The 20,853-nt window shown below is 38.7% G+C and overlaps 2 protein-coding genes across 7 annotated transcripts in view; both read left to right on the top strand.

The window, feature by feature from the left end:
• Nucleotides 1-20,853, top strand: part of LOC132109490 (uncharacterized) — a 106,931-nt gene continuing 86,078 nt past the window's right edge. The window contains exon 1 of the mRNA XM_059515595.1: nt 1-11. The gene's annotated coding sequence lies outside the window, so the exon portion shown is untranslated. The remainder of the gene's footprint in view (nt 12-20,853) is intronic.
• Nucleotides 10,898-20,853, top strand: part of LOC132109493 (muscleblind-like protein 3) — a 37,696-nt gene continuing 27,740 nt past the window's right edge. For all 6 annotated transcript variants that reach the window (XM_059515606.1, XM_059515607.1, XM_059515604.1 and 3 more), the window contains exon 1: nt 10,898-11,704. In XM_059515606.1, the coding sequence (XP_059371589.1) occupies nt 11,531-11,704 (174 nt within the window). In that variant the 5' untranslated portion in view covers nt 10,898-11,530. The remainder of the gene's footprint in view (nt 11,705-20,853) is intronic.

Genomic DNA, 20,853 nt, shown 5'->3' with positions numbered 1-20,853 from the left:
TTAGAGACCTGGTGTCTATCAGACTTCAGTGGCATTGCTGCCCTTTAGTTAGTCTGCGATTTAAAGGTCCTCACATGGCTGACAAGTCATATATCTTGATGGCAATACTCGGCACGTACTCTGCTTCCCCTCGAGGGGTCTGTTTATCCTTTGCTTCCTGATTTAAACTAGAATTAGACCTACATACGGTGAGACAGAACACTTTGGGACGACAAGCTTCAATAGTTCCCGGTGGTCACGACTGGTCAGGAAGTCCCAGATGTGAGAAAATGAAAGCTATCCTTGTCGAACTTGTGGGGTTAAATCAGGTGAGCTGCTAAGATGGCAATAACCCATCACCACACAGGGAACATACAGGGATATTAGGGAAGCCCCTTGACGCTCGCACCTCACATCTGCATATTGCCGCATGTGCTGAAACTGCACCACAGGTTCAGGCACGTTTGCCTCCGCAGTTGTGGACTTTGCTCTCGCTTTCATTCACCCTATAAAATTAATGATAAGAGCAGACAGTGAGGTTACTGTATACACAAAGCACATGTCCTTATTTCCCCTCTCCCGCTTTGCTAGTCCAAATATGGTACATTATGCCTAATGCTTTGAAATGGCAATAAAACGTGGTGCTGGGTTGATAAAGCAACACCATGTACAAATGATCAAACACTGAGTGCCTACATAATATTTTATTGAGCTGTCATATTTAGCTAGCTTGCTGTAAATATGGGATCTCTACAGAATCTATAAGAACTAGACTATTGGGTTCTATAAATATGGCCACTGCCCTGTTTTTTCACAAGTAGGCTATGACACGCTTGGATTGTGTTACTCACAAATGAGCTTTTAACCACTATTCTGTAAAGTGCAATGCACCATTTGTCCGAGTAAATATCATTTGGGTCACATTTGCACGAACTCAAATGAGGATTTGCCAAGTCAGTGCTTCATTTAAAGCAGTCAACCTGGTTTTAAATGCCTCTGGATGTGTATTATTGCATAAAAAGATGTAGTTGCTTTGATGTCATGTCTTGTTTCTGCACACTGTAAAAAATTATATGATATGAAATTCAACTTGATTTTTTTAAGCCAGTTTCATTTAAATTGTCTAGCAGAACAAAGTTGATTATACTTGAAAATTTAAGGCAGCAACAAGGGTTGCCAGGTTTTCATAAAAAACCCTCTTAATTGATAACCAAAACTAGCCCAATTGTGAGGGGGGCTCCTCGTTACAAATCACGTTCCAGGGGGTAAAATACACGTTTTTGGTGGGGTTCCCGTGGTAAAGCATTAGCACTCCAGGGGCTAAATATCACATTATCGTGATCACTTTAACCCGCGGACATGAAAAACAACCTGCAGCAACAGTGATAGTGTAGCCCAGTTCCGCTGGATTTTTTTTTTTAAGGTGAGTGAATTTTAGCCATTTTCCATTATCAAAGTTATTATTTTACATACACTAATCTATGTTCACACTTTAGTTTGGTGACCAAACTAACCATGACTTTTGCCTCCATAAACTCCTAATTTGCTGCATATTTATAGTTGTATTGTTGTTAAGTTGTACGGCATTTGAGGGATTTAAAATATGATCATGTAGAATAAGGCATTAATATGTGCTTTAAGGATATTAATAAAAAGCCAGTATGTTAGTAGTATGCAGGGTAATAAGCAGATAATTAATAGTGGTAATTAATTAATAGAATTGGTCCCTAAACTAAAGTGTTACCATACGGTATTTACATTTAGCTGCATTAACATTAGTTAATGTATTATGAACAAATATGAATTAACAATGAACAATAGCATAGTTATAAATGAACATGAACCTAGATGTATAAATGCTTATGCTGGTTATATAGTTAATTATACCTGATATACATTAGCAAATGCCAACCAGTTGAACGTATTTGTAAAGCGTTAACATTCTTTTGTTATACTCTAAAATATTTCACTGTTTAGATATAGTTTTTGTGTGTGTGTGTGTGTGTATTTTGCATTACATTTTCAAGATGTTTTCTCAAGACGGGAGTTTAAATTAATATATTCCATAAATTGCTATCTGACATTGAAAATCTGCACCAGTTAAAAAAAAAAAAAAAAAGTACATAAAATATCATCTTCGATAGCGCACTTGCTCCTCACAGTTGTCTTGTTTCATCAGTTTGTTGTTGCAACATTACACAGAGCTGGGCAGAGGGGAAGAGGCTCAGCCTGTTGTAATGTGTCATGTAGCTCTAAGCCTATGATTTTATAGTTTGTTTGTGCTCTCCAGAGCACTGTACGTGTCTCTGTCCTTGCTGTGAGTTTGTGAGCGAGCTTGGGCAGCTGCATGTTTTTATGAATGGAGGCAGTGGGGCTGTAATAGGCTGAAAGGATTATATATACTTAACCTAATTATTTTTCCCTGTGGCTGGGGGCTTTTCTCCTCTGCCAGTCTTGTCTCACGAGCTCTTCTGTCTCAAAACCTATCTCCATCTTAGGCCCTGCACGTCTCCAACTTAAGCTGTACGAACTGTCCATTTTCTTTAGTGAACTTGCCGTTTTGGCTGTGGGGAACAGAGAACTAAGTGTCCATGTATTTTTGCATTGCTTCCTTTCATTAAGGGAAGTGCATACATAGCTTAATATCGGTTACATTTGGGTCGTACTTCTGCATGAGATTCTCCGCACTGATCAGCCTTGTCCTTTAAATGTCATTCAGACAGTTTGTTCCCTGTAATGGCCAGGACAGTGTATCTATTCATAAGATTCAAACTTTTAAAGAAGTATGCAGCCATCTTACACTGACTAAAACTCATCTTAAAGGAAGGAACTACAAAATGTTTTTTTTTTTGAAGTATAAATTAAGCTGTTGATCTCCAATGTGACAAAAGCACAATAAAAGTGTCATTTAAAGTAGTTTATGTGACTCGGTTACTATAATTTAATTAAGTCATTTGATATCTTTGTATGACAGCTAAATTTCTTTATTTAATACTCTTCAATTCTGGTGGATTATGAACTATTGCAGACAGGACATCAGATCTTGAGAAGTGGATCAGTCTGTTAATGAACAAATCATTATTGGCTGAACTATTTGTTTAAAAAAAGTAAAAGATTCAAACATTTAAATACGGATGCATCTTTTTGTTAAAACTCTTCTTAAAGGAACAGTCCACCCAAACATATAATGCTGCCATCATTTACTCACCCTCATTTCGTTACAAACCTGTACACATATAGTGAATTTCTGAAGGTTAAATGAGGCTGTCAAGCTCCAATTTCACCAAAAAAGCACTTTGAAAGTATTAAGTAGTCCATATGACTTGCACTATAATTGAGTAACAAGGTGAAATTTAGGTTGTTTTTTGCTGATATTTTTCCACTCCTGTGCGCTGTGAACCAGTTCAGAGAGTGGATTTGTAACTAATCCAGTTTTGTGCACCTAATCAGCCAAATTATTTGAAAAGACTCATGAATCAGTCATCGCTACTCCTCTCATGAACACATCAAGGACACCTAGGGTGGATGTTAAGATTTCCAATGAATAATGACTAAAATTTTAGTCTGTTCCTCACGCAAATCCGTTGACTTCGTATGATTTCAAAAGACTTTAGTGCACACATTGAATGGACCTCTTTTATGATACTTTACGATGCTTTTTGCTATTTAGAAGCTTGACAGCCTAACCCCTCTTTCACACCGCAAGCATGAGCAGCGAGTATTTAACGCTCAATTAAAGTGAAAGCACACTTTTGATGGACAAAATAAATGTGATTTAACACAAAACGTGCTCAAAATGCACAGAATAAGCATGGCAAAAGTTTTAACAACAATGCCAATATCTATTGTTTTCACAATTATGCCAGAAAAGAAAATTAAGTATAATAAATATGTATTTACCCATTTAAACTTTTTAATTAATCGTTTTGGCTGAAAGTATGGGGTATTGTTATGAAAACAAATGTTGAAAGAATTATACCCATTGTTTGAAATGGTTATACTGTCTACCGAACACGCTTTGCAGCCGCTGCTGTGATGCTGTAATTATACGCTTCCAGTGTGAATACTCGCGAGAGTCTGCTGCTGCAGTGACGGTGTAGTTGTGCGGACGCGCTGCTCGTGCACCGCTCACGCTTGCGGTGTGAAAGAGGGGTAAGTCTTCATTCACTTTTGAAAAGAGTGACCAGGAGAATCAGGTTTAAATGACATGAGGGTGAGAAAATAATGCCATAACTGGGTGTACTGTCACTTTAAATAAATTAAACGATGAATAAACAACTATTTGAAATCATTAAAACGCCAAACCTTGTTAAAATCTCAAATTTCTCAAAGCATGACTCTGAGAATAAATGTGGATTCAGTTTCATTTCTCCTTCTACTTTAAATCTGTTTGCCTACAATTTCACCTCAGCAGGATAAGCGGTACACAAGAGACATTTAAAGAGACAGTTCACCCAAAAATAAAAAGCCTGTCACCATTTACTCGCCCTAATGCCATTCCAAACCTATATGACTTTTTATCTTCTGCAGAACACAAAAGAATATATTTTGAAAGAATGTTGGTAACCAAGCCATTTTGGTCACCGTTGACTTCAACTGTGTAGACAAAAGATTATTTCTTAAAATATCTTCTTTTATGTCCCACAGAAGAAAGAATGTACAGGTTTGGAACGAAATGAGGGTGAGTAAAGAACATAAATGATTACTGTCACTATGAAGCAGTGCATAGGTTAACTGTAAGCAACTGAACTGTCTCTTAGCCATGAGAAATGCTGCAGTACAAGCTGCAGCAAGCAGAATGCATGTGGGGAGCATGTGCTTTGCTGGTGGAGCTGCAAGCCGCATGGGCTCGCCTGCATGCGTCAGCTCTGTGGTATGAAGGTTATGTTGTGGCGCTCCAGTGCTGCTGAGCGCTGCAGTGCGTTGGAACAGCAGACTTCTCTCTTTCCTGCCCTGACCTCTGCCAACTGACCCTCACACTCCCACTGGTGTCTCTGCAGACGAGCGTGGCAGAGGCGGAGAACCAGATTCAATCATACGTTGGTTCTGCATGTCATTCCAATGTAGTTACTTCACTTGCTTTTCTGGGCTTATTTGGGAACTCAGTGCCACATACTGGCGGAGTGGCAGCCCGTATTGAAAATGCTTGTCGTTTGAATGCAGCGACTGTTTGCCTGTCGTCATCTTCCCAGCAATTCAAGGTCAGCTTTATGATTATTTGCATGGAAGTGCCGCGTTGTTTTTTTTCCCCCATTCGCACGTCATGTCATGTCCCAAAGACCGTGAGCTTCCATGAAAATAAAACATACGAAAGGCCCCGTGGCCTTTGGTTTATTTACATAAGCAAAATGTTGCACTCCTTTGGGACCTGAAAAAAAAAAATGTCAAGCCACTAGTTAGTGTTGGCTTTTAAATTATATTGGTCAACAAGTTTTTACTGTATTGTTGTAGTCTGTTTGTTTACCTCTATTTAATTAATATTCCTCCTATTACACACAAATGATTGATTCTGTCGATTCAGGACATGAGGTACCGTCAAAGACTTCTTGAAAATGGTTAAAATAGACCTCAAAAGAACACTAAATGGTGTTTACTGTAGTGATCACTGTAATTATTACACCTAGGGCAGCTGTTGTCATATTGATCTGTAAAATCGATAATTCCAAGATCTAAGATTAGCTCGTTCAGCAAGTGTATCTTGAAAAGACGACACACTCTAGAGACTGCTTTTCTAAAGGGATAGTTTAGGATAGTAGGATGGGTAAATTATTTTTGTTAAGAAGATAATTTGAGAAAAGTCTCCATGCAATGAAGGTCAAAGGGATCTCATGTTGTTTTGGAAACTGATGACTTTTAACATGTTTTCTTCAACACTTATTTTACATTAAACAGAAGAAAGTAAGTCACATATACGTAGGTTTGGAACAACATGAGGGTGAATAAATTGACAGTATTTTTTTATTTTATCTCTTTAATGACGCGATGAAACTGAAGTCAAAACGATTTATAAAAAATTAAACATGGACAGAAGTAGGTCTGCAAAAGTTATTTTGATAACTGATTAATCTAACTGTTATTAGAAAAATTAATCAACTAATCATTGATTATTAAAAAATTTCATCCGTAGACTTTGATTATTCAGCATTTTTGTAATTAGTTAAAATATTGAGTTATACATATATTCTAACATATATAAAGGTAATCAACTTAGCTTTTGAAAATCCTTTTATGTAATTACAATTGCTATATAATTAATTTATACAAATAAATATATTTGGCACACAAAATGAGATACATTATAAATTACATTATAGCAAGCTCTTACATTACGTCATTTCAGATCAAATGACTACTTGAAAACAAAATTATTTGTCAGCTATTTTTATTGCCGATGTTGTCGATAATGTCGACTAATCGTTTCAGCCCTACACAGAAGAATCATTTACGATAAGATCAAAAACATACATTTACAAAAAAGACTGAATTTCATGCCAACTTCAAGCAAATTGAATATATAATTTAATTTAGCAGGTCAATTTAGTTATTTCTCCCAGATAGACAGTAGATTTCTGTTGACTTTTTAAATGGCGTGGCCCTAAACAGCGTGTGTCTGAAGGACACTGCTAGAAGTGCAATGAGTATACAGCTCCGTGAGCTTGTAGAAACAGTACACACTCGCCACCTCCACACTTCTGATATTTACAGCCTTCTTTATAGATCTACGTCAGAAACACACACACGTATGCCGTGCTGTATATCCTCCGCCAAGCCTGCTGTAGAACATCAAAGTAAACACAACCAGCACTTACACTAGCCTGTATAACAATTGTACTACATATAGCTGACATTACTAGCATTGAACACAAGGTTATTTGTCTTCTTGTCTGTACATTAGATATATTCATTCTCTCTGAAGTCTATCTAGTTTTTCTATTTTTTAAAGGGGTCATATGACGTTGAAAAAAATTATTTTGTGTATTTGGTGTAATGCAATGTGTTTATGTAGTTTAAGGATAAAAAAACACATTATTTTCCACATACTGTGCATTATTGTTGCTCCTCGATGCTCCGCCTTTCTGAAACGCATAGATTTTTACAAAGCTCATCGTTCTGAAAAGTGAGGTGTGCTCTTATTGACAAGCTATCCAGTACATTGTGATTGGCCAAATACCTCAACAGTGTGATGGAAATGCTACGCCCCTTACCATACTGTGATGCTGCGCAATGAGACGAAAAAAAAACATTACAAACTAGGCATTTGGTGCATCCAGTGGGGACAAAATTGTGGATTATAATGACTTATACTGTGTTTTTACGTGTTGCGTTGCATATCACGTCGCCTAAACATAAAACCATGTCTGCATTTGTGATTGGAGAAATTACAAACAACAAGCGCTACTCTACACTGCTCAAAACTCGCGTTTGAATCATCAGTGGCAAATTCTTTAAATATGAAAACATACTTACAGGTTGCGAGTCAGAACAGCCGGCATTGGAGGTTCAGGAAACAGTCCTCGGTTAAATGCATTGCACATACAAATATCTGGTTTGAACTGTTCTGGAACAGTGTTGTAAATACAACTTAACCACTGATTTCTAGTTGTGTCCTCTTTTGGAAGACCAAACAAAGTAGTTTAGCTTTCACAACAAAACACACAGTGTTGCCACGACATGGTGCTGGCATCAACAATATTACAGCAAGAATCAAAGTTACTACTTTCTTTGCATGAATATTTGGGTGGTGTTATGCAAATCTTCCCACACAGTGACGCAGACGTGGGGGTGTGTTTAAATGAGGCATTTTAGGAGGGTGTGGACGAGTCATTGCTGTTTTGAATGTCATAGTTTATTGCATGCTCAGACTGAGCAAGCTGAGGGAATTCGTTCAGATGGTTTATGAAACCATAAATAAACTAATTACAGTCCCTGGTATCATTGTATTTCTTTGTTAGAGTAAAATATTGGAGGTGCATTATATATCAGTACCATGTCAATTATCGTCTGACATTAGAGTTTATATATATATATATATATATATATATATATTTGTATTGGCTGATATTACATTTTAATTGTAAATGCTAATTTCCACTTTTAGATTATATTTACCGATCTTTTGATCACTTGAAATTAAAATAATATATTTTTCCATTTTAAAAATGGTGGAAATGAGCACCAATAATTAAACTTAAAATGAAAATTAATCCTAACTTTTTACTTAATGCATGCTACAGATTTCATTGTAAACAGTTCATCAATGCACATTTCTTAAAAAAATTTGACCTTAGGGTTAGGAATTCATTTTTAATTATGTGAACTGACAGACTTTTATCTGGTGATGTATGCTGGACTTCCCCAATCAATTAGTTTGCACCTTTCTTACAATCGATTGCAAGCTTGCATTCAGATTAGCCTCCAACCAAACAAAAACAACTGGAAAGTCCACAGCCTACACATTTCTTTATTTTACAAAAATCCATTTCACTCTTGTTAATGCATTTCACATTACACAAGAAAAATAAATCCCTGCTTCAGTTTTATTGTGACCGTATATACAGTCAATATAGACAGATACCGATAAACTAAATAAAAAATTTATTGGTCCCAATATATTATGCACCCTTATTCTGTTTTTTTAAGATATTGCCCATTTAAGTAACTAGATTGTACTTAGCTTGTTTTAAGTCACCTGTAGTGTAAATAACTATCTTCTCAATAATATATCTTGGCTGTGTTTAAACCAGTTATAAGTGAACTTGGCAAGCTACTGTCAAAGTACTTTGCTTTTTCACTTTTCAATCAGCCATCCTTCTAGATGAAACAATACTCCTTTCTAATAACTAGGCCAGACATACAACAATTAGTCAGGTTGTGTTTTGTCGGTCCTATTTGCATTAATAATTTACTTAATCACATTGGGGAAATCAGTTCTTGACTTCTATTTATAACCGGTCTCATTGTTTCGGGCAGTGTGTGATCGTTAGCTCTACAAGCCGTGAAGATAAAAATCATCGGGTGGGCGACACATGTACTAAACATTAGGGTAAACAGTGTCTGTGGAGGGACTCAGACTGGCCACATGTTCTCTTCACGGATCACCTCTCTATTCACCTGCCTAAATATAAATGAGATAATTGGCCTTTCGCTTTGTGTGCAGGAAGCAGGTGTGGCTGAGGTACCATGCTGCTGTGCTCTGCTCTGTTCTGAGACAGAGATGTGCTAACTTCAGTGCTGACGAACAGCTTAATGCAGGTCCGCGTTCCCCGGGGAGGCGTCTTCATCGATCATACTGTAGGGCTGATATTGGGGGAGGGTGCACACATCAGCCTGCTGTAAAACCTACTTTCTGCTTTGCACGGTGTTAGGTTGCGCTGTATTTAGTGCCTTTGTTCTTGTATTTGGAGGTGGGTGTCATTAATTCAATTTCCATCTTCTCTCTGTCGTTTTCCCTCCTGATCTCCCTCACTGCATTGCTCTTGTTCTGGACCGTCTGTCTGCGTGCTGCGATCACGCGCTCACCAAACCCCCCCTCCAGCCCTTCCACCTGCCGCCTCCTCCGTCTGTGTCTGTCGCTGTGAGACATGGGGACAGATAATATCTGCCTTAACCTCTCCTCTAATCGCCTAACTGTCTGCTCGTTCACCTCTGCTTTATTTGTTTTCATTTTCCTGTCCTTTTATTTGTTTATCCGTCCCTCCCTCCCTCTCTCCTGCATTGGTTCAAGTTTGCTTGGTCATCACACCATTGATTATTCTCCCTCTCTCTCAAGGGATGGCATATCAGCTGTCAGACCCACCCAAGACACCCACTCACATCCCCCTGTGGCACCACTCCCTGTGTTTCACATCTCCACCCCGCACAACTTCCCATGTAGAATGAATGGCTTAACCATCCATTCACTTCTCCTTTCTTTTCCCGCCGGTGATCGCCTGTACCCCGATAACGCTCCAGGAAAGCTGAAGAGACACTCTCCTTCGGATTCAGCCAAGGAGCAATGAAATGACAAAGAGGGTGGGGAGACTAACGATCGATATATTAGGCTCCTCCTGATTGGCCGATCCACATTGCCCGGTTGCATCACAGCTGCCGATTGGCTGTTGCAGTGTTCCATGCTCCGCAGCTGCAGCTTTGGGGATTTGCCCTTCCTGTCGGCTGCTCTACTTTCTTTCCAATCACAAAAGCCATGTTTAGATCCTGAACTCATGTGATCGGTGCGTAGTTTATGGCCTCGCTGTTTTGTTTTGAGCTGACTCTGTTGCCCCGAAGTCTTAAAGTGACGTTGCTGTCTCCCATGTGCTCTCTATATCTCTCTCTCACTCTGTGTCCTTTTTCCTGCCTCCTCCCTCTTTTCCCTCCCTCTCTGTATCTCTTAATCAAGACACAGCCTGCTCTTTCCTTTGCACTGCTGCCTGCCTCCCGTCTGCACTCCTCCTCCACCTCTCGTGCACTCTCTCACTCGCGCTTTCTGCCATGCGCTTTCAGCCTGTCTCTGTTAGTCGCTCACCTCTGTATTCCCCAGTTACAGGTTTGCAATCTAAACAGCTGCGGCTTTAGGAATTTCATTTATTGTTTTGAACTTTTGTCGCTTGTGTTTTATTGCTTCTAAGTGTTTAGAATGGGACAAGTTTTAACTGAGTTTGTTGCTTTTGTTTTTGTGTCTTTTTGCAAAGACAGGTCTCCTGCCACAAAGGACTCTCTTAGAAGTGCGCGAGGACACGTCACAATGAAAGGGATGCAGGGAGAGCAGGAGGGATGAGAAAGCGATTCAAGTGAAAGAAGTCTTGCATCACCATAAAGTGCCTCATCTGGATGCTGCGGAAGCCCTTCTCTGTGTCCGCTTCGGAGCGCTCTCTTCTCCGCTGACTTGAGCGTGTGCATTTGCGCTTGGCCTTGGCTCGGGTTATATTTCACCCTGACAGTCTATGAACCCATTTGCCTGTTCCTCGATTCCAGCTCCGCCTGCTCGCTATTTCACCTTTTAATACAAGGACGCCAGGCGATTAGTTTCCCTTTTGGGCTCTCAAAGTGTCTCTCTCTTCACTTTTGCAGTCTCTCCATCCCTGGCGATCCAGACATGCGAGTATCTTTAGGGACTGCTACGTCTATGACAACAGGGCAGGGGGTTTCGGAAGCCTAAATTTAGAGAAAGTCCGTTTTACATCAATGCAAGAGGGCTATTTTAAACCCAGAGCTCCAGTGGGTGAGTCTAGACAGTGGGGCTACCACTGCAGACAAATACAAAGTGCCGCGCTACTCTACTTTTAATGCCTCTTTTTCCTGGACGGCAGCCGAAGATGCACCGCAGCATGTCACATTGACCTACTCCACCTTTAGCACGCTCGATTCATCACTCTGTCTACCTGACTTTAAACTGATCTCATATTCTCGTCATACTTCCTCACTGGCTGATCAGCAGACTATGCCCCCTTCTAGACTGGTAGTCTAAGGATCTCCTTGCCCCAGTGCTAATTTTTTGCAGCTTTTGTGCTACATCACGCCTGGCTGCCCCAGCCCAGCCCTCCGTTCACCCACCACTTGCAGAGGGATCGCCATGGCCGTCAATGTGTCCATGGGTCGCGACACCAAGTGGCTGACGCTGGAGGTGTGCAGAGAGTTCCAGCGAGGGACCTGCTCGCGTTCGGACAACGAATGCAAGTTCGCTCACCCCTCTCGCACCTGCCACGTGGAGAACGGCCGCGTCATCGCCTGTTTCGACTCACTCAAGGTAATCCGGATGCATGTGCATGCAGACACTTGTGTTAGTTTTACTATTGCATTGTGATATATTAACCATTAGAGCATTATTTGATGTTTTACTACAGATTTCATTATTCACACATGGTGTTTGGTCATTTTGTCAGATATCACTAACACTGTATCACTGTTTTGCTGAGCAGTGATCTTTCTGAGCTTTAGAATGTAGTTTTTTTCTGTCAGATTCAGTCTAAGACACTGCTACCTCTGGTTATGGATTGGTCAATTATGATAAATAGTACCGTGATGGCACTATGGGACATTCAACAAATGTTCAAGATGAGGTTAGGGATAGCAAATGTCAAAGTTTATGAATATGTCAATGAAAAAAGCATGTTGATTGACTACCAATGAATCTTGGTAGTGTTATATGGTATATCCCCAAAAAAATATGCTAATGCTAATGCAATGGGTTTATCTACAATGCTTTTCTTTGGAACAATGATAAAGTCATTTTAGAGGGAACAGGAACAGGAACAGTTCACTCGGAGAAAAAAAAAATCCATTATCATTAACCCCTTATGTCACTCAACTTTTATGACTTTCTTCTGTGGAACTCAAAATGAGGAATTTTGAAGAATTTACTGGAATTTACCTTTTTATGCCTTGCAGTTATAAAGAATGGGAACTGCAGCTTTGATGCGTCAAAAAGTGACTTTATATATACCAACATTAAAAGTTGGTCAGTAAATCTTTTTTTATTATTATTGACAGAGATGCATCAAAAGTTACTGTACGTACATTCACAGTATGTTACAAAAGATTTCTGTTCCAAATAAATGCTGTTCTTTGGAACTTTCTATTCATCAAAATCATGCAAATATTAAGTAGCACACTTGTTTTCAACATTCATAATGATAAATGTTAATTAAGCTGAAAATCAGCTAATTACAATGATTTCTGAAGGATCATGTGACACGGAAGTCTTCAATGAGACTAAAAATTCAGCTTTGCATCACAGGAATAAATAATATTTTCAAATAGAAAAGTTACTTTGAATTGTAATAATCAAGTAAGTGCAGCCATGGTGAATAGTAAGTAGGACCTACGTCAGTCTGATTCATAAGTCACTGAAAAATCTGACTCAAATGACTGATTAATTAATGAACTGCACGTGATTAGTGGATCTAACAAACTTCAAATTATGTTTCTTTCACAAATCCAATGTACGGCACTAAAAAACTTGAAATATGGCACACAAGTAATTTTATGATGTTTCTATATGCTTTTGGAGCTTGCAGTCCTCAGTGCCCATTCATTGTTATTCCATGAAAAGTAACAGAATATCAAATAAAATCTCTTTTGTGAATATTAGTTTAGTTTAGTTTATTAGTTAATAATAACGTGGACAGTCTCCTTTCTTAAAAAGGGCAGCTTTAGCCTCTATGGCTAATTTCCAGCTGTAGTCCCCGGCCAGTTGTTAATAGTCATATATCAAATAAATACATTACAATTATATTCATATTTACAGCATAGCTAGACAAGAAGGAGTTAGACATACGAGCAAAGTGGCACATCAGACAAGCACAGAAAAGCAAGCACAAATTGCAAAAGCATAAAAGCAGTTCAAGCAATAAAACAGTACAAATCGACACAAAGAATTATATTGTGAACAGAGTTTTAAATTAGATTTAAATGAGACCCTCATTCTAAATGAGATTTTGAACATCAAATTACGACAGAATTTCCACTTTTGGGTGATTTGTCATAAATATAAAGATGTTTGTTTTTTGATTTATGAATTTATAAGCTCACATATTTGTTGTACCTTTTATTTTCGGATTTTTCCATGTTAATCTCAGAAAGCAGCAGCCAGCAGCACTCTGTGGCTTAATGAGGCTCGCATTAACCGTGGCACTGAGTATTGAGCTATGAGCACAGCAAATGTGTTTGTGTGTTTATGTCTCTGTGTATGCGTTTATGGGCAGCTAAAGAGCCAGACAAGGTCCTCTCTGTGCAGCTGTCTCCTCCTTTATTGAACTAGAATGTAATATTTGGCCATTTTTGGCTGTGTTTAGCATGTGTGGGGGAGCTGGGGAGGAGGAGGAGTGAGAGAGAAAGCTACATGAGGCCTAGCAACAACACCAACCGACTGGATACAGTAATCCCTCTGAACCGTGTTACAGTTGTTAGCACTGGGCGCCAGTGACCTGTGCAGATTACTTGCCCATCCAATTGTTTGATTGTTTTTATCAGAGCAGTAAACGCAGACAGCCGTCACTATCTAAAAACTCAGGGTTAGATTGCTGTTATGCCAGAGAGGGAGGTAGATCAAATAAAGCGAGAAAATAAACGAGAGAAATCCTTTGTGATGTTTATATGCGTGTGTCTCTGAGGAGTTTTAATGGTGCCTGCTGAAATGCTAAGGGGAGGTGCGCTTAAAGTCAGCATGAAACTAAAATTTTAGTCCTTTATTGTGACAAATCTGAGTGAAAAGGGTTCTTGAACAAGAAAAAGCGTAGGGTGGAAATTTATTTTGTCTGTTCCAATCAAATTGATTGGATTGTTGTTGTTTTCTAACACATGAATAAAATATGATAGGTAGCACTTTATTTTACAATGCTGTTCCGCATGTAAATACTGTTTACTCATAGTAATTACAATAACTGGGCAATAACTAGGTACTAACCCTGAACCAACCCCTAAACTGAATTTTAAAGGGGTCATATGACATTGCTAAAAAGGAACATTTATTTTGTATATTTGGTGTAATGCAAAGTGTTTATGCAGTTTAAGGTTAAAAAAAACACACGATTTTCCACATACTTTACATTGTTGTTGCTCCTCTGTGCCCCGGCTTTCTGAAACGCATACATTTTTACTCAGCTCATCGTTCTGAAAAGCAATGTCTACGCTGATTGGCCAGCTTTCCAGTGCGTTGTGTTTGGCCAAATGCCTCAAGTGTGTGACGGAAATGTTACATCCTTTACCATAATACTGTGTGTGAGACAGTGATGAGACAAAACCAATAAAACCCATTACAAAAGAGGCATTTGTTGCATCCAGTGGGGAAATAATTCCTGATTATAATGACTTAAATTTTCTTTTTTTCTCGTTGCGTTGCAAATCTTTTCATTATTAAGACTTACACTTACAAGAAAAAAACGGATGACCATTTTCCACAAGTTGATATGATTCTGTAGGGTCTCAGGGAAAAGTCTATAACATACTTTGGTTAAAATTTCTTGAGCAAGTGTAAAACAACAGCCTTTATACCTTGTAAAAAACAGCTCTGTTCACAGCGAGCCGATTCAGTGAATGTCCCTTTAAATGCTAATGAGCCCCCCGCCCCTCTCTTACATGGGGTGATGAGCAGCTCTCTGACTTTTAAAAGAGACTGTTAACTTGAGCTGCCTTTAACATTTATGTATATCTTGTGTAATATCTCAAGTTTTAAGTGCATTCCCCTTCAGTCATGGTCATTGATTTATTTTTATGTTAAAATATCTTCAGCCTGTATCTCCAGACCCAATCTCATCCCCCCAGGCCTCTCTTTCCTCTGCGCCTCTCCACAGCTCCACATCTCTGCTAATTTATCGACATCCCCTAATGGCTGCTACTGTGTACTTCCTTCCACCAGCGTTTTTGATGTTCATTGACAATTAATCTGGTTTGATTAGCTTGAAAAAGTATCAGAGATGCATGATTTAGGCAGTCAGATGGTCTATGTAAATGTGATTCGGTTATTGATGTAGTACTGATGCTGGCACAGGCTTCTGTCTGAAAAACTAAATCAGCAGGTACTGTCATTGGCAGCGTCTAATTCACATGAACATGAGTTGAAAAGCTATTTTTAGGAAATAGGACAACTAAATGGACACTGAGAGACACTGTTCCAGGAAGCACATTTAATAGGGACATATCATGGAAAACAGGATACTTTAACCCTTTTGCAATAACAGAATTGATGTACCATGTCAATATTAAAGTATTAAAAAATATTAAAGTACACTACTGTTCAAAAGTGTGCGGTTGCGTTTTAAATGTTTTTGAAAGAAGTCTCTTTATGCTTTCCTAAACTGCTTTCATATTATACAGTAAAAACAGTAATATTTGAAATATTATTACAATTAAAAGTAACTGCTTCTTATTTGAATATATTTGAAAATGTAATTTATTCCTGCGATTGCAAAGCTGAATTTTCAGGATCATTACTCCAGTCTTCAGTGTCACATGATCCTTCAGAAATCATTCTAATTTTGATTTACTGCTTAGTACACATTTCTTATTATATTACTACTGATCCAAACATTTGTAATGCTTAATATTTTCAATGGGAACAGTAATAATTGTTTTTTTTTAGGATTCCTTCACGAACAGAACGTTTAATTTATTTTGAAAAAGGAAACAGTTTGTAACAAAATGTCTATATTGTCACTTTTGATCAATTTATTGTGTAAATGCACAGAAAAAAATATTAATTTCTTTAAAAAAAAAATATCTTGCTGACCTTTTTGAGTTTGAATTTTGAATAGTTGCATATGAAACATTTTAAATGATACAACCCTTGCGTCAGACAAACTCTATGTGTCTAATAAATGCTAAGTATTATTAAGCATAGTCTTGCATAGTCTCACATTTGAAGGTCTGGGAACCTTGGCTGCTTTGAATGGCCAAGGCCCGCCCAAGAGGCCATATGACTGACAGGCAAAGCAACCAATCACATTTCGTTTTGTGCCGCATCATGTTTAGGGATGTAGAAATGTCCCCACAATAACAGAGCGGTGTATAAAACTCTTGGACAAATTTGAAAGAGTCTATGCTGCGAACTTTACATATTTCAAATACTTTGTCAATCCAGCGTTAAGTTGATCCTGATAATCTGTCATTGTTATCTGTTACAGTTGTTAGATTGTTACTCCTTCCATGAGTGGGCCATGGCACTGTTGTTTCCAGGCAGAATGTTAAAGAACACGACACACACTTCTTCAGAAAATCCTGTAGAATTCAACCAATCAGATGACAACTTTGAATCTTCTGAAGTGTTTCCAATGTTGTGTGCCGTATGCAGGCTGAGACTATTATACATGGAGTGGGTTGTCTTATGGGGGCCGTCATGTTGAAATCACATGACCAGTTAAATGCTACTTCCTTAGTGGTTCCTCTTGCTAGAAGTACTAGAAAACCACCATTTCACAAAAATGAATGAGTGCGCCTTCAAATGACATTAACATTTTTTAATGAAAAACATGATGTTTTTGGGCACTAAAATTGTTAGTGTACAATCTTAAAAATCCGGAAAGGAAAAATAAATACAGTTCTGGGGAATTAGTTTTTTGTACATGGAGATTCACCATGAAAAGGTTCAGTGATTACTACATAAGGATATTGTAGTTTAATCAGATATGCAGTCTGCTTTCTTCATTTGTGCCTTCTCTCTTTTTCTTCCTCCCTCTCCCTTTCTTCCTCTCTGGCCAATCAGTAGTGAGGACACAGTATGTGGCAAAACTTACTCTCGGTTGCCGGGTTTGTTACCATGACTACGCAAAGGAGATCCCTGACCTAGTCCATCCTACATAACATGACTTACAGCTTTTTATCTCTTGTGTTTCTCGGCTCGTGGGGACGCTGTCAGAGCCCTCAGCATATTTCCTGCATCTCTCTGCGGTGGCGACCCGTGTTTTTTTGTTTCTCTGTGTAGTGTGTACTATTGAAATGAGAGGCGTGTTCTTACTGTTTTCCAGAATGTTAAAGCTTGGCTGTGAGGCTGCTTCTCATGTGTGCTTTGGCAGGATCACCTGTCTGCTCCTTTGAGACGGTCTGCTCATTACCCTCACACTCCCACAACACATGCCGCTGATGCAATTGCTCTCAATGTCAGTGTATGAAAGCATCGTACGAGTGTCAGGGCACACAATTAACAATGTTGCACATACCTGTGACATCTCTGCATGCAAGTGCCTGTGGTGGTTTTATTGAGAAGAATTGTAGCGATGTGTTGTTGTGTATGGCATCAGCCTCAGATGGCACACCCACCGACCATCCCATTAACCTCTACAGCCATCTGTTGGTAGACTGTCTGATGCATATTGCCCACAAAAGTACTTTCTTGACTTGGCAAGCTCTAATCTGAATAAAAGAAAAGTTTCAGGTAATTCTGTGCTTTGTTCAGACATAATAATTCTTGTGTTTTGTTTAAATGTTCGTGTATTGTAGAAATTTATATATTGTCATTTCAAATCAGCCATCAAGTTAATAATTAATAGCTAACATTAATACACCCAAATGCATTTGTAAATTGTTTTAATTTTTTTTATACATTATTTTAACAATGTGATTAGGGCTGCAACTAACGATTATTTTGATAATCGATTAATCTGTCGATTATTTTTACGATTAATCGATTAATCGTTTTATGTACTTATATTTTAGTTTTTTCCATTTTTTCCCCAAGTAAATTATTAATAAATGGTCTTTATCATTCAGCATAGATTTAAGAGATTTTAACCATTTTGCACTGTCATATCCTCATCAAAAATATACCTGGAGTTGTTTTATTGTGTTAGTAATCCTTTGTCGAACTCTTCTGCAATCAGAACACTGACCCATACTCTAGCAAATTTCACAAGGAGATTTCAAATAATGTTTTCACCATGGCAGTCCTTAGAGCTCCTAAAGTAGTTTAACATCCTGAACAAAGCTTATTAAGGAATCTTTCAGAACATATTTTCACAAAGAATAAGGATAAAACAGAATAAAATTGCAGTGCATTGTATTTTATTATTTACTGGGAAAAAGCTTTATAGCTTTTGCTGTGAAATTGTAAACAATCCTTCAAAAAAAGTGCCAATGGCATGAAACCTGAATGGAACTCACAATTTAAAGTAAAATCCATCAGAAGGTTGTCCAGAAAAAAAATAGGACACACACAAAAAACCTGCTGTGTGAAAAAGAGCAGTGAATAATACTTACATAATAATAATATCTACATTTACCTCTCTCATTCAGTCATAATTAGGCTGCACGACTGAATTTTGAACTGGTAAACGACAAACTGATCATAGAAAATGTTTGTAAAGCTTTAAATGTTAACTGTTAAAAAGCAATGTTATCAGCTTTTACGACTAAACATTTGCAAACAACATTGTACTGGAGAATCTGCACAAGTGAAAGTCTTAGGGGCCGTTCACAAATCGCGCCTAAAAATGCGTGGAAAACGCTAGGCGCACCGCTTTCTCCTTCTTTCCAAAGCGCTCGCGCAGAAGCGCCCCTGAGGCGTCTGCCTTTGCTAAGCAACCATGACGTGCTCTCTCCTTGAAGACGCGGAAATTTCAGCAAAGGATAAATGGATTTGCAGCTCAAAAAATCGCTTGCAGTAGCTCTGCTACTAAATTTATTTCAAAATGGAAATCCATATACAACTATGATCAGCTGTTCCTTTCATCTTGACTGAGCTTTTAACGTTGTTACGGGAAAGGATGAAGCTGATTGGTTAGTTCTTGTCACATGACCCGCGTGCGGTTGCGGCATTTTGAAAAGTTTAAATGTTTTTAACTCGATGCGGTGCGGTGTTGGAAATAACGAACTTGAGCACGCAAAAGACGCGATATGTGAACGTCCCCTTAAACAGTGCAGTAGTGCAGAGTTTACAGGTTACTCTTCTTTTTTAAAGGCTCAATGTAAAGTACTCCCACATCACGCTGAATGCTGCAGACATAGACATCATATGATGTCTATGGCTGCAGAGACGCTGTTCAGGAAGCACGTGACATAAAACAAGGCCAGCTATTGGCTATTCGCTACTTCTCCTGTTGTACTGGCTGAGTAAAACCTCCGGTGGCTCATTACTGCCACACTTTGGTCACCGCAGATTTGAAATATGCACGAAATGAGCCGCTTACGGCAAATAAAAGTTATTTAGCAACGAATCGATGACTAAATTAGTTGACAACTATTTTAATAATCGATTTTAATCGATTCGTTGTTTCAGCTCTAAATGTGATATGTGCAACAAACATCTTCTCAAATTTGTATTGAGAATCATTTATGAATCTGCTGTTGTCAATAAAAAGATACACTGAGGTCTTCCGGTGGGTTTTTGCCAAAATAATTTAACTTAAGATAAGTCCATCAACATTCACAAATGTTAGTATTGTCATTTTATCTTTTTATCTAATCAATTTTTTTCTTACAAACAAAAATGGGGTGAGCACACTTACATTCTCATTTTAATTGATTTAAACATCGACACCATCGTGTCAATTGATTAATATGCGCCAGGGAGAGAGAGCAAGACAGCACTCGTGTTATTTAAAGACGGTGAGTGTGCGGCCGGGGCTCGCTCCCTCTCTCTCTCTCTCTCTCTCTCTCTCTCTCTCTCTCTCTCTCTCTCTCTCTTTCTCTTCCTCTGTCTCTCTCTCTCTCTCTCTCTCGCGCTCTCTCTCTCTCGCTCTCGCGCTCTCTCTCGCACTCTTTCTCTCGCGCTCTCTCTCTCTGCCTTGTTAAACTGACTGGACTTAAAAACAAATGCAAATGATAAACTTTCACTCTATGATGGTTAAGCATTGCAATTAATCCGCAAATCACATTCGTCAAGGGCCGGGGAGCAGCTGGCCCGTACAGTTAATGAATAACAGATCAACTACGACAGCCTACATCGCACATCCTGCAATGTGACTATCGTGGATTCGTACATTGCGATATCGATGCTTAAACGACACATCGTGCAGCCCTAATGTTAGGCAAATATTAGTAAGTAGGTTTTTTTGAAGTCAAGTCAAGTCACCTTTATTTATATAGCGCTTTAAACAAAATACATTGCGTCAAAGCAACTGAACAACATTCATTTGGAAAACAGTGTGTCAACAATGCAAAATGATAGTTAAAGGCAGTTGATCATTGAATTCAGTGATGTCATCTCTGTTCAGTTAAATAGTGTCTGTGCATTTATTTGCAATCAAGTCAACGATATCGCTGTAGATGAAGTGACCCCAACTAAGCAAGCCAGAGGCGACAGCGGCAAGGAACCGAAACTCCATCGGTGACAGAATGGAGAAAAAAACCTTGGGAGAAACCAGGCTCAGTTGGGGGGCCAGTTCTCCTCTGACCAGACGAAACCAGTAGTTCAATTCCAGGCTGCAGCAAAGTCAGATTGTGCAGAAGAATCATCTGTTTCCTGTG

Source organism: Carassius carassius, chromosome 29, assembly GCF_963082965.1.
Source record: "Carassius carassius chromosome 29, fCarCar2.1, whole genome shotgun sequence".
NCBI classification, from domain to species: Eukaryota; Metazoa; Chordata; class Actinopteri; order Cypriniformes; family Cyprinidae; genus Carassius; species Carassius carassius.
Note: the sequence above shows the minus strand (reverse complement) of the source record. Positions and strands in the feature narration are given on the sequence as shown.